This window comes from Mugil cephalus, chromosome 2 (assembly GCF_022458985.1).
Source record: "Mugil cephalus isolate CIBA_MC_2020 chromosome 2, CIBA_Mcephalus_1.1, whole genome shotgun sequence".
In the NCBI taxonomy this organism is placed as follows: Eukaryota; Metazoa; Chordata; class Actinopteri; order Mugiliformes; family Mugilidae; genus Mugil; species Mugil cephalus.
Window position 1 is genome coordinate 33,195,804 of NC_061771.1, and position 14,398 is coordinate 33,210,201.

General features: G+C 44.9%; 1 protein-coding gene across 1 annotated transcript in view; it reads left to right on the forward strand.

Moving 5' to 3' along the window:
• The window catches only part of LOC125003562, a 39,729-nt gene extending 30,423 nt beyond the window's left edge, over positions 1-9,306 (forward strand). The window contains exons 2-3 of the mRNA XM_047577566.1: positions 5,235-5,344; positions 7,693-9,306. Coding sequence (XP_047433522.1) covers positions 5,235-5,344; positions 7,693-8,839 — 1,257 coding nt within the window. The 3' untranslated portion in view covers positions 8,840-9,306. The remainder of the gene's footprint in view (positions 1-5,234; positions 5,345-7,692) is intronic.
• The last annotated feature ends 5,092 nt before the right edge of the window (positions 9,307-14,398 follow it).

A 14,398-nucleotide genomic window follows, 5' to 3' on the forward strand; every position in this document is an offset into this window, starting at 1 on the left:
GATCGGTCGAAGATCGCCTTCATGATGTGTCACCTGACCGGAAGAGCGAGAGCATGGGCCACAGCGGAATGGGAGCGTGACTCTCCACTGTGCCACTCGCTTCCACAGTTTCAAACCGCTCTTCAGAAGACTTTTGATCCGGTGTCAACGGACAGAGAGAAAGCTAGGGAATTGAGCGGGTTGAAGCAGGGAAACGACTCGGTATGCGACTACGCCATCCGCTTCCGCACCCTGGCAACGGAGAGCGGATGGAACTCCACAGCCTTCTATGATGCTTTCTTGGATGGACTGTCTGTTCCCATACGGAAGCTACTGGTGCCCTTGGACCTGCCTGCGGACCTGGATTCCCTCATCGCCCTAGTCATCCGGACAGATAACCGGATCCAACAACTCCATCGGCATCTGAAGGGCCGACCATCGTTGGAGAGGTACCGACAACCACTGGTTCGGGGTGGGCAGGAAGCCCGGGGCCCGACTCCCGAACGTCCTTCTCCCTTACCCACGGCAGGAGAGGCTGAACCCATGCAGTTGGGCCGGACCCAGCTCACCCAGGCGGAACGACAACGTCGTCTCAAGGAGGGGCGTTGCTTCTACTGCGGAGAATCTGGACATCGCGTGGTCGCCTGCCCAGTCAAGGCAGCTCGGGGAGTGAGCAAGTTCTCAACATCAGGTTCTCCTTCACACAGTTTGACCGCCATAAAGGTAAAACACAACACCACAGTCATGGAGATGAACGTTTTAATTGACTCAGGGGCTGATGAGAGTTTAATGGACTGGGGATTAGCCAAGAAACTGGGATTGAAAACTGAGGCTATCTCACAACCCATCCTGGCAAGGGCCTTAAATGGGAACGCTCTGTTCACTGTAGCCCACGTCACAGAACCCATAGCCATTACCATAGATAATCACAGCGAATTAATGAACTTTTATCTGTTTAATTCACCGACATGCACCCTGGTACTGGGGCATCCATGGCTCACTCGCCACAACCCCCATATAGACTGGCCTACGGGCAAGATCTTGGGATGGGGGGAGCTTTGTGAGAAAGAGTGTCTGCGGGACAAGACTCAGGAGAAGGTTACCACTGTCATAAATTCCGTTTCTGCTCACCCTGTCACAGACTCCCAGTACCCCGATTTGACTTCGGTACCCACCTGTTACCACCACCTCAAGGAGGTTTTTAATAAAATCAAGGCCACGTCACTTCCACCTCATCGACCATATGACTGCGCCATCGACCTCATCCCCGGGTCCACCATTCCCAAGGGGCGGCTGTACTCTGTGTCAGGGCCCGAGCGGCAGGCCATGAAAGACTACATAGAGTCATCTCTGAAGGCGGGACTCATTCGTCCATCTTCATCACCTGCTGGAGCTGGTTTTTTCTTTGTAAACAAGAAAGATGGGACCTTAAGACCATGTATTGACTACAGCCCCTTCAATGACATTACTATCAAGAACCGCTACCCCTTGCAACCTCATGTCATCTGTGTTTGATCAACTACAACAGGCCAAGATATTTACAAAATTAGACCTTCGAAATGCATACCATCTGGTCAGGATCAGGGAGGGGGACGAATGGAAAACGGGGTTCAACACCCCTAGCGGTCATTATGAATATAAGGTTATGCCGTTCGGGCTCACTCATGCTCCTGCTGTGTTTCAGGCCATGATTAATGACGTGCTAAGGGACTTCCTTGACCATTTTGTGTATGTTTACCTTGACGACATTCTCATCTACTCACCTGACCTGGACACTCATAAAAAACATGTAGCAGCTGTATTACAGAGACTATTAAATCACAAACTTTACGTCAAAGCTGAAAAGAGCGAGTTTCACGCCGATACCGTCTCCTTCCTGGGCTTCATCGTAGCCCCTGGAAGGGTGCAGATGGATCCAGCTTAAGTTAGCGCTGTGGTCAATTGGCCCACTCCTGATAGCCGCAAAAAAGTTCAGCAATTCCTTGTTTTTGCTAACTTTTACAGGCGGTTCATCAGAGGCTTCAGCGCAATAGCGGCTCCTCCCCACCACAGTCCTCACTTTGGTGGATAGATTCTCTAAAATGGTCAGATTTATTGCCCTGCCTAAACTGCCTTCAGCCAAGGAAACGGCTGAAATTATGATTGACCATGTTTTCAAGATTCACGGGTTTCCGAAGGACATCGTCTTGGACCGGGGGCCCCAGTTCGTGTCACGGTTCTGGAGGGAATTTTGCCGGCTCATCGGAGCTAAGGCCAGTCTGACCTCGGGCTACCACCCGGAGGCTAACGGCCAGACCGAACGCCTTAACCAGCAGTTGGAAACCGGCCTCCGTTGTCTAGTGTCCCAGAACTCCTCAACATGGAGCAAACGCCTGGTCTGGGTTGAGTACGCCCACAACTCCCTGCCTACGTCTGCCACAGGTTTTTCGCCCTTCAAGTGTGTTTATGGTTATGAACCTCCTGTGTTCGCTGCCCAGGAGCTTGAAGTCATGGTCCCATCCGCCCACGCCATGATCCGCCGCTGCTGATGCATCTGGGCTGCTGCACGGCAGGTGCTTATCTGCCACCGCGACCATCCTGAACAGCCTGGACCGTCTGGTAGCCGGTCCTAAGAGGGGGGGTTCTGTCACACCGTGGTGAGGGTGTCTTGTCTTGGGTTTGTTTTGTCCTGTCATTTCCTGTTTTATTTTGAAAAGTAATTCTCCTCTCGTTTCAGGTCACTTGCCCTTCCTCATGTGTCTCTGTCTGATTGCCCTAAGTGTTTCCACCTGTCCCCTATTTCCCTCCATGTGTTTAAGTAGTCTGTGTTCCCCTTGTCGTGTGCCAGTGTTATCGTTCTCAACCTGCACCCGAGCCTTGTTTCATGTCTTCAACCATAGTTTTCAAGTAAGCCTGTTATTCCTCTCGTAGAGAGAGTTTTTGTTAATTCTTTCCTTAGTTAGTTTTTTTTTTTTAGTTTTTGATTTGTTTCTTTGAGTTTACCTCCTTCTGGAGAGTTTTTCGTTTTCAGTGGTCAAATTAGCGTCTAGGTTTTTTTTTTTTTTTTTAAATAGCCATTTGTTTGTCCCTCGGTGAGGGATCTCTGAAGAATCCAATAAAAGCCTTTTGTCATTTCTTATCTCTGCATTCTGAGTCCTGCTTTGAGTCTCGGCCTGACATAGACTGGGGACCTGCCCAGGCCGGACCCCCCTCTCGCCTGCTGACAGCTGGGATGGACCCCCCCCTCCAACGACCCTGTGAGGACAGGAGGTAGTAGAACATGAGATATACACAATGTGTGGAGTCACACTGTAAAAGGAAGTTGTTGCTTTAGTTAAATCCATTTTGTGCTACTCTCTGCAGACGGTGTAATGTTGAAGCCTCATCAAAACCAGAAGAATACTGACAATACTGTCAATTAATATAAATTGTGAGATCAGAAAAACACACCTGTCTGAAACATGAAACTGAGTGACAAGTCAGCGTGTGAGGGATGTGGGATGGTCACACGGTCACAGCTGCACTTCTTATTTTCTGATATTACTGAGGGCAACAGTTTCGTCAGCGTACGGGGCAGAAGGACTGGCACAGAGAGTGGATATGTAAAGGTCCTGGTGTCTTACAACATGTGTGACATGTGGTATTTCACTGGTATAACCACAAAGTCTAAACATGTTTTTCAGTGCACCAGCTGAAACCCACTGAGAGGACGGGAAAAGACAGAGAAGTAGTTACTGCACTGGAGACTGGAAATCTGTGAATGTTATCAGTCATTTCTTTAGTCATTTTAAAAGGACAAACAGTCCTTCACTTGTTGGACTGATGGTGTCTGGGTGTAAACACACGTCACCACATTAGCAGACGGAGGTCGACACGTGTCACAAACCGGGTCAGTTATTATATTATTAGAAAATGATTTTAACATGAAAAGAATGAAGTCACAATTAACTAGTAGAAGGTATTTAAACTTAAATAAAGCAAATGTTTGCATGAAAGGTAACTAAGAGTCCCCCCCCCTCACACACACACACACACACACACACACACAGAAACCACAGAGAAACAAGGCCGCCACAGTGTGTTATATTTCTCTGCTATATGTCACGGAGATCAGCCTGAAACCAGATGGTAGCAGATACAAGGTCACAGGAACATGGATCAGCACTTTTTCATTTTGGTCATGCAGCTGGTTTTGAAAATAAATGCATTCCCTGTTTAAAAGATACCGTTTTCTTCCTTTTATGGTTTTTCCTGTCATTTGCAGACATGGAGACTAACATCATGGTGCTGGATGAGCCATAACATGAGCAGATCCCAGACTCATGTCACTACGTTTCTATGAATGGTGTTTGTACACAGACACATTCAAAGACAGTTGTCTCTAGTCTCCAACACAAACGGCACTAACACAACATGTGTGGAGACATTCACAGTGTTAATACAGAGTGGACTCTCCAGGTTGGTGTGGATGCTGACGTTGGTCAGGACTTTGACAGGTTCTGGTTTGTCCAGGTTCTGAGACAGTGTAAGTCTTCAGAGAACTGTGACATGTGTTAACTTTGGTTTGCGTAATTTTATTCCGTTCACATGAGCTAAATGAAAAGAGGAAGGTGTCACACACCAAGCAGAAGTCTTCGTCTTATCTGTACCTCTTAATGACTCAACAAACACACACAACTCATTGTGGCTTAAGCAGCAGACACTGGTGTGATCCAACAAACATGCACACATCATACTTCTTATTTCTGTGTCAGTAACATGTAGATATTTTAAGAAACTTAGCAGGAAGTTAAAAGCGACTTGCAGTGTCCCCGTCCTTCCACACAGGCCCTGAAAGGCCCCATCATGTCATGTCTCATTGTACCATATCATCCCAAAACGTCACTATGATCACAAAGTTAACCCCCACCCCCCCCACACACAACCACCTATGGGTTAGTCATGATATATAACAACACACCCTTGAGACTGCAGCAGCATCTTTTCACACACGGCCAACAGAACCAGAGGCGTGCACAGCTTCACATCGTTCTCCTCAGAAGGTACAGTTTCACTCCTCAGACAAAACAGCAAGAGTTTATCATGATTCATTAAACTATTCATCACCTCGTTTAACAGTTTCTCCTTAAATTCTAATTCTATGAAGCCCATCGTTAAAATGATGTTTTTCTTCTCATATTTGAAAAGCTACAAGATCATATGTTTTAAATTCCTGCATGGCAGTTGACTGAATCAATTCTGATTGAACCACTTTGTTTTAACCCTGCTCTGCATAGATGGCCGGCCTGTACTGGATGATGCTGACCTTCTTCCTGGCTGCTCCAAACAGCTCGGCTGCTCTAGACCCTGCTTGGCTTGCCCAGATTGTAGAGGGCATCAGGAACGAGTAAGTCCTCTTTTACAGTGGGGGAAATAAGTATTTGATCCCCTGCTGAATTTGTAAGTTTGCCCACTTCCATAGAAATGATCAGACTCTGGTTTTTATGGTTGTTTACTGGTTATGGGTATAGACAGAATATCAGTCGAAAATGCATAAAAAACACACAATCTAAAAGTTATAAATTGTTATGTATTTTATTAAGGGAAATAAGTATTTGATCCCCAACAATTCACTTAGAATTCAGGCTCCTACAGATTGGCTGGTGCGCATGTGGCACACAGCTGTGCTCAGTCAACTAATTACCAATACTCCTGATCTTAACTCGTCATGTATATAAAGCACACCTGCTCTAAGAATCAGTTTCTTACATTCCAACTTCTACAGCACCATGGGCAAGACCAAAGAGCTGTCAAAAGATGTCAGGGACAAGATTGTAGACCTGCACAAGGCTGGTATAGGTTACAAAACCATCAGCAAAAGGCTTGGTGAGAAGGTGACAACTATTGGTGCCATTATTCGCAAGTGGAAGACCCATAAAAGGACCATCAACTGTCCTCGGTCTGGAGCTCCCCGCAAAATCTCGCCTCATGGAGTGAGGATGATGATGAGAAAGGTGAGGGAGCAGCCTAAAACAACACGGCAGGAGCTTGTTAATGATCTGGAAGCAGTTGGGACCTCCGTCACCAAGAAAACAGTTGGCAACACACTGCGCCGTTATGGATTGAACTCTTGCAGTGCCCGCAAGGTCCCCCTGCTCAAGAAGGCACATGTACAGGCCCGCTTTAAGTTTGCCAGTGAACATCTAAATGACTCAGAGAAGGCTTGGGAGAAAGTGCTGTGGTCTGACGAAACCAAAGTTGAGCTATTTGGCATTAACTCGACCCGCCGTGTTTGGAGGATGAAATAACGTGAGTATGACCCAAAGAACACCATACCCACGGTTATGCATGGAGGTGGAAACATCATGTTTTGGGGCTGTTTTTCAGCAAAGGGTACAGGGCAACTTCACCGCATTATGGGGCCAATGAATGCAGCCATGTACTGTAACATCTTGGACAAAAACCTTCTTTCCTCAGCAAGAACACTGAAGATGCCTCGTGGGTGGGTTTTCCAACATGACAATGACCCAAAACATACTGCCAGGACAACAAAGGAGTGGCTCAAGAAGAAGCATATTAAGGTCATGGAGTGGCCTAGTCAGTCTCCAGACCTTAACCCGATCGAAAACCTGTGGAGGGAGCTGAAGCTCCGAGTTTCCAAGAGGCAGCCAAGAAACTTGAAGGATTTAGAGACTGTCCGTAAAGATGAATGGGCCAAAATCCCTCCTGCGCTGTGTGCAAACCTGGTGACCAACTACAAGAAACGTCTCATCGCTGTGCTTGCCAACAAAGGTTTCTCTACAAAGTACTGACTTGTGTAGTGCTTGGGGATCAAATACTTATTTCCCTTAATAAAATACATAACAATTTATAACTTTTAGATTGTGTGTTTTTTATGCATTTTCGACTGATATTCTGTCTATACCCATAACCAGTAAACAACCATAAAAACCAGAGTCTGATCATTTCTATGGAAGTGGGCAAACTTACAAATTCAGCAGGGGATCAAATACTTATTTCCCCCACTGTATATGTCTCGTCTCTCGTATATTTTGGTCTGAGATTTGACATGTACACAGAGACACTGATGCTGTTATCTCCACTTGTATTGAGCCAGTTTTAACATCACTCCGTTATATTTTTATTCACTCATTTATTCAATTTTATTTGTTTACTTTTTACTTTTTATTCTATTTCCTTCTTTTCTTTTTTTAATGTTTCATCCCACCAACTGTTTCAGAATGTTTCAAATGTTTTCCACAAGGAAACACTATCCATGACTTTAGTTCCTACCAAATTCACCATGATGGAGGATGAAATGAGAGCTCACTCTGTTCCTGTATTTGCATTATTTTTTGTGATCTTCTGTATCAAGATGACCTCGATCCACAGATTTGGCATCGACTGAATCACTTACAGGCCATAAGCTTTGCTCTTTTGTTACAGCCACCTGCAGTTACCGCTCACTGCCACAGGTGCCGCCAAAGAGACAAGAGACAGAAACAGAGATTTTTGACCTTGATACGTTAAAAAAAAAAAAATTCAAACCAACGTGGTGTTTTGTTTCTTAAATCTGTCAACTCTTACTTCCACATCCTTCACTGACAAAGCTGCATGAACAGTATGTTTCCCAAACCATGCACACTGTCTGGGCCTTTCAAGCAAAATACGTACAATCACTTCCCTGTGTTCAAACTTTCCACCTGTTCTATCAGCTGTATGAAACCAAACAGTTGAACTTGCTTTCTCTGGCAGGTATTCATCCAGTGACTCATTCAGTCTGGCTGCGAACATCCCACAGAACCAAGACCCAAACAGTCTGGAGCAGGTCCTTCAGCAGGACTCGGCAGATAAAGTGGAGGAAGCAGTTTCAAAGGGCCAAGTGTACCAAGGCACCAGGGTGGTGGCCGCGGCGCAGTCAGGGGCAATGCCACTTGTCCTCCGACACATACAACCCTTCATTAAAAGCAGCCAAGGCAATGTCCTGGTAGTTTACTCCGGAGACGCCCCAGCTGCAGAGACAAACGGCATCGGTGACGTAATTAGGGAGGTTACTCAGAACTGGCAGGGTTATGCATTTGTGTTTTCCAAAGAAGCTCAATCCCCTAAACAGCTGGAGATTCCCAACCTTGGCCTCGGTAACATATTCCATTGTTATGAACCTGAAGGTGATTCCTTTCAGTGTACTAGCTGTTCTTCTGGTGGAGATGTTGCAGCCTCGTGTGTTGCGAACACTCAGCGGTTAAGTCAAGATCAAGGTGCTGCTGGTGTAGAAGCGCTTGGAGATGTCGCCAACATAATCTCCTCCTTGGGCGATGTAAGAGGGCATGAAGACATGGAGGAAGGTGGCAAGATGAGCAAGTGCAAAGGAAGTGGTGGGAAGGGATGCAAGGCTAAAGGAGGACGTAGAGGGAGGAAAGGAGGCAAGCGAGGGAAAGGAGGCAAGGTAAGGAAAGGGCGCAAGCGAGGGAAAGGAGGCAAGGTAAGGAAAGGGCGCAAGAGAGGGAAAGGAGGCAAGGTAAGGAAAGGGCGCAAGCGAGGGAAAGGAGGCAAGGTAAGGAAAGGGCGCAAGCGAGGGAAAGGACGCAAGGTAAGGAAAGGGCGCAAGCGAGGGAAAGGACGCAAGGTAAGGAAAGGGCGCAAGCGAGGGAAAGGAGGCAAGGTAAGGAAAGGGCGCAAGAGAGGGAAAGGAGGCAAGGTAAGGAAAGGGCGCAAGCGAGGGAAAGGAGGCAAGGTAAGGAAAGGGCGCAAGCGAGGGAAAGGACGCAAGGTAAGGAAAGGGCGCAAGCGAGGGAAAGGACGCAAGGTAAGGAAAGGGCGCAAGCGAGGGAAAGGACGCAAACGTAAAAGAGGAGGTAGAAGTAAGCGACGGGGGAAACGCAGGAGCAAGCGACGTGGATGAATCATGACTCAGGTCAGAAAACCGGCAGAGAAGTAGAATTTACCGAGACAAAAGGCTTCGTTCTTTTTTAGCCTGCTTACTATTTGATTTTTTTCAATGCTAGCGTTTGTAAAGAAATTGTAAATTACAAATTGTAACTAGTGACATCATCAAGTGACATATCTCCTTCCTCTGTGTGAAGAACTATGTTCTCTCATTACCATGAACACACACTGTAGCTGAAGCTGAACAATCCTCCCGTAAAAACGCGGTGAAACCAAATGTAACGTAGTTCTTTATGAAATGAGTGACAATTAATTTGAACAGATAAGTTTGTTATTTACAGCGATTTATTTTATTCATGAATAAAGCACAGAGTCAAAAGCCAGTTTTCATTTAAATGGGATGTTTACTGTTGTGCATCATTTATTTTACTTTATTACTGCAATGTTCCTGCATTCTGTTGTTTGTGATTAAAGCTAAGCTAAGCTAAGCATCCACCCTGGTCTGTCTGTGTCAGTCATTTACAGTCTGTTACAGTATTTTATAGTTTGTGTGTAATGAACATGTAGGTCGTAAAATAGACGACATGTGTGCATGAATCTGTTCTTACACAGTACGCAATAGTCCCAGACCTTCTCACTGGGAGCCCCAAGATAACAAACATATATGAACCAGACATACACGAAAAAGAACAAGAGTCAAAATAAAATAAACTTAAAAATAGAATAAGAATGACAGAAAATAATCTACATGGGATATTCAAGCAATTACGAACAGACATTTTAAAATGTCTCAGACTTATCTGATGATGCTGTAACTAGATATAAGGAATTAATACCTTCAGTCTTTACCTCAGTGCCTTATGTTAGTGATGTGGATGTCAGCAACCACAATCAAACTTGATCACAAATAGATTATTTTGTTGACAGCACGACAGCATCGCTTAGTACAACTCTAATTCTAGTTGCTCCTCTTAAAAAGAAGGTGGTAAATGGAAGGAGGGCATCTCCATGGTATAATTCACAGTTGAACAGTTCGAAAGCTGGAAAGAATTTGGCATTCCACTCGTTCTGAAGAAGCTCACATAGCCTGGAAAGATAGTTTAACAACTTATAAAAAAAACTCTCCGTAAGATTAGGACAGCGTATTATTCTTCATTAATAGAAGAAAACAAGAACAACCCCAGATTTCTTTTCAGCTGTAGCCAGGCTGACAAAGAGTCACAGCTCTGTTGAGCATCTATTCCTTCAGCCCTCAGCAGTAATGACTTCATGAGCTTCTTCTCTGATAAAACTGTTGGCATTAGAGATAAAATTCATGGCACCCTTCCATCTGTCAAAGATGTAAGTACAGTGGCATTAGAAACCTCCGTAGGACCGAGTCAATATTTGGGTTCTTTCTCTCTAATTGATCTTCCTGAGCTCACTTCAGTTATTACAGCATCTAAACCATCAACTTGTCTTCTAGATCCCATCCCAACTAAGTTGCTCAAGGAGGTTTATCCGTTAATTAATACCTCCATATTAAATCAGATAAACTTATCTTTATAAACAGGATATGTGCCCCAGTCTTTTAAAACTGCTGTAATTAAACCATTACTTAAAAAACCCACTCTTGACCCAGATGTTTTAGCCAACTATAGGCCAATTTCCAACTTTCCTTTCATCTCTAAAGTTTTGCAAAGGGTTGTTGTCAATCAGTTGGTTGATCATTTAAACAGGAATGGTTTGTTTGAAGAGTTTCAGTCAGGTTTTAGAGCTCATCATAGCACAGAAACAGCTCTGGTTAAAGTTACCAATGATCTCATGGCTTCAGATAATGGACTTGTCTCTATACTTGTCCTGCTAGATCTCAGTGCTGCATTGGACACTATTGATTACAGTATTCTACTACAGAGACTTGAAAATGTGATCAAAATTACAGGAACTGCACTAGACTGGTTTGAATCATATCTGTCAGACAGATTCCAGTTTGTCCATGTAAACAACAACTCTTCTATATATACCAAAGTAAGCTGTGGAGTTCCTCAGGGTTCTGTGCTAGGACCAGTATTATTCACATTATACATGTTTCCCTTAGGCAATATTATTAGAAAGCACGGCATAAACTTCCATTGCTACGCAGATGATACCCAGCTATATTTATCCATGAAACCAGATAAAACTAACCCGCTGGTTAAACTCCAAGCGCCTTAAAGACATAAAGGCTTGGATGACCTGTAATTTTCTACTTTTAAACTCAGACAAAACTGAAGTTATCGTATTTGTCTCTAAACATGTCAGAGATTCATTATCTAATCACCTGCTTTTGTTGGATGGCATTACATTGGCCTCCAGTGCTACTGTGAAAAACCTTGGTGTATATTTGACCAGGATATGTCCTTTAATTCTCACATAAAGCAGGTGACCAGGACTGCTTTCTTTCACCTTCGTAATATCATCAACATTAGAAGCATCCTTTCTCAGAGTGATGCGGAAAAACTAGTTCATGCATTTGTGTCTTCCAGGCTGGATTATTGTAACTCGTTACTGTCTGACTGTCCAAGTAGCTCTTTAAAAAGCCTCCAATTGATTCAAAACGCTGCAGCAAGAGCACTGACAGGAATTAGCAAGAGAGATCATATTACTCCAGTATTAGCTTCTCTTCATTGGCTCCCTTTAAAATCTAGAATTGAATTTAAAATCCTCCTCCTTACATACAAGGCCCTGAAAGGCCTAGCTCCATCATATCTGAAAGACCTCATAGTACCATACTGTCCCAACAGATCACTACCATCTCTAAGTGCAGGTCTACTTGTGGTTCATAGAGTTTCTAAAAGTAGAATGGGAGGTAGAGCCTTCAGCTATCAGGCTCCTCTCCTATGGAACCAGCTCCCAGTTTGGGTTCGGGAGGCAGACACAGTCTCTACGTTTAAGGTCAGGACTAAGACTTTCCTTTTAGACAAAGCTTATAGTTAGAGCTGGACTTAACCATCCCTTTCTTACGCTGCTATAAGCCTAGGCTGCAGGGGGACGATGCACTGAGGACATGTCCTCTCCTCTTTCTTCTCTGGCTCCTGTCCTCTAATATCTTATCATTTATTTTCTATCTCTTATAATTTACTAACCACTGTGTCTCCCTCTCTCCCCTCCGCTCCACTCCCCCTCCATCATCTTGTGAGGGTCTCTGGTCTGGAGTGCTGAATATCTGACCTGTGGAGTTCTAAGCTACATCTGCTGCCATGGCCTCATCAACCAGCCCAGTCTTCATGGTCTGGAGTCTGTGTATCAGACCTGTGGAGCTCCATAAACTACATCTGTCCCAGTCTTCATGTCCTCCTCCAGTTGTCCACTCCTACCTAGATGAACAATTCACCAACCTGCCCATGATTCCTGTTATACTCACAAACTGTCACAGATCATCAGCTATGTGTTATATTACTAGATCCTACATGTTTCCTTCAGCTTGATGTTTGTATCTATGACAGAAGTTAGTTTATCTTGTTTCTCCTGTTCTTCTTTTCTCTCTATCTTCTCTGGTTCTACCCGGCTGGTCTTCAGCAGATGGTTCCTCCATATGAGCTGGTTCTGCTCAAGGTTTCTTCCTGTTAAAAGGGAGTTTTTCCCTCAGGCTGCTCTGGAGGTTTCAGGCTGGTTTTTGTGAAGCGTCTGGAGACGATTTGTATTGTTATTGGCGCTATATAAATAAAACTGAATTGAATTGAAAATTGAATTGAATTATTTTCTTCTCCATGCATCGACGGGTCCCAGTTCTGTAGATTAATATTTTAATGTTTTACTCATTCGAGAGAGCGGAGTAGTGGCGACTGGCTGTGTATCCATGAATTGTGACATAACAAAATTGAAATCTCCGCCCATTAGCAGGATCCCAGAACTATACTGTGTTATCATGTTTAAAACTTTTCCAGTGAAATCTGGGTTGTCCTCATTTGGAGCATATATATATTCATAAAATACACATCTATGCCAACAATGGAACAATTTAACAGAATAAATCTCCCCTCTGCATCCTTATGGACTGTGACCAGACTGAAATTGACTTGTTTATGGATCAAGATAGATGCACCTTTCTTTCTCCCCGACGGATGAGAAGTTCACTTTATCAGCCCAAGATTCCTAATTTTTCATGCTCCACTTCAGATAAATGTGTTTCTGGTACAAATGCTATCTGACACTGAGACTGCTCAGCTGACGTAGGACCTTTTTCCTTTTAAGAGGGCTGTGAAGTCCTTCTACATTATAACGTGTTATCTTTAATAATCCCATTCAAAGTTCTGTGTGGTTATAATAGGAGTGAGGGAGGGGGCAGAAGAAGAAATAAAAACTGGGGGGGATTGAATAACCAGCAGCTGTGTGTACAAGCAGCTGTGTGTACAAGCCATAATATCATCAATACTAGGCATTATGATATTGGTGAGTCTGCATCTCTTACCGCTTTTCTTAGCGTGTGTTACGGACCAGTGTGTGTGTGTGGCCTTGTCTTTTTGTTCTTTCATTTCAGGTACCCCCCCCGCCCCCTCCCCTCCTTCCACCTCAATCAGCTGATTAGCTGATTGCCAGCTGTATTCCATAAAGCTCCTTCCTGGGTGCGTCATTGGGGAGTGATCCTGCAGCCAGCGTGTGCAGCGTGTTTGTTTCTGGCCGGCATTGTGGTGTCTGAAAAGGCTTCTTCTTGGTTTATTGTATATTGTAAATAAATCCCTGCGATTGCAGACGGTCCTTGGTTGGCTTCTTTGGTTTGTTTTCTCCTTTTACCTCAATTGTTACCTCCTTGTGTTCCCCTAGACATTTTCTGCCCTGTCGGGTCGTAACAATTTTGGGGGCTTGTCCGGAATCGTTCTCGCAGCTGTACCGGAGAGTTTCTTTTGTTGTTCATTCTCAGTTTGTCCTGCGTATTGGTGTCTGTGTGCCTGCAGCCGGTGGCGACGTCAGTGGCAGCTTCTCCGGATTACACAGGTGAGTGCCCAGTTGGGTTGAGTTGAACTCATCCTTTCCATCGGGTGCTCTTTTGTTATTTTGCCTTTTTTATTTTCGGGGTTAACTCCGGGTGGAGGCTTTGGTCTCCGGTGGGGGCTGGCGTTTCAGGGTTTCGGCCGCTGATGTGTTGCCAATAAGACGCCTCGAGCCCGGCACGCCCCAGAAGATAGGTAGGTGAAGTTCATGTTAGGTAGGATCTGGGGAAGTTTGTCTCTCGTGGCGGCTGTTTGTGTGTGGACATCATACGTGGCGCGCGTGTTCCTGGTGGTTCCCAGTTGATTGTTTTATTTGTGGTCTGCTGTTATTTCCTCGCGGAGTGTTTTGGTATTGGCAGCGTTTGACGCTGGCGCATTTGTGTCGGATCCCTCATTAATTGTGTTTGATAAATGTACAAAAAGTGATCTACGAGTATTATGGTGTTCCGGTTTCTATGTCCCTTGTCAAAGGCGGTGCTTTTAGCTGAGTTGGTCAGTAGAGGAGTTCTTAGTTTGCCTGGGGACGCTCCGGTTGTGGCAGCAGCCACTCCTGGTGAGGGCGGCCCGGTGGAAGTGGCCGATCAGGGTACGCCTGCTGTAAAAGAGGTGGGGACGGCGGCGAGGCC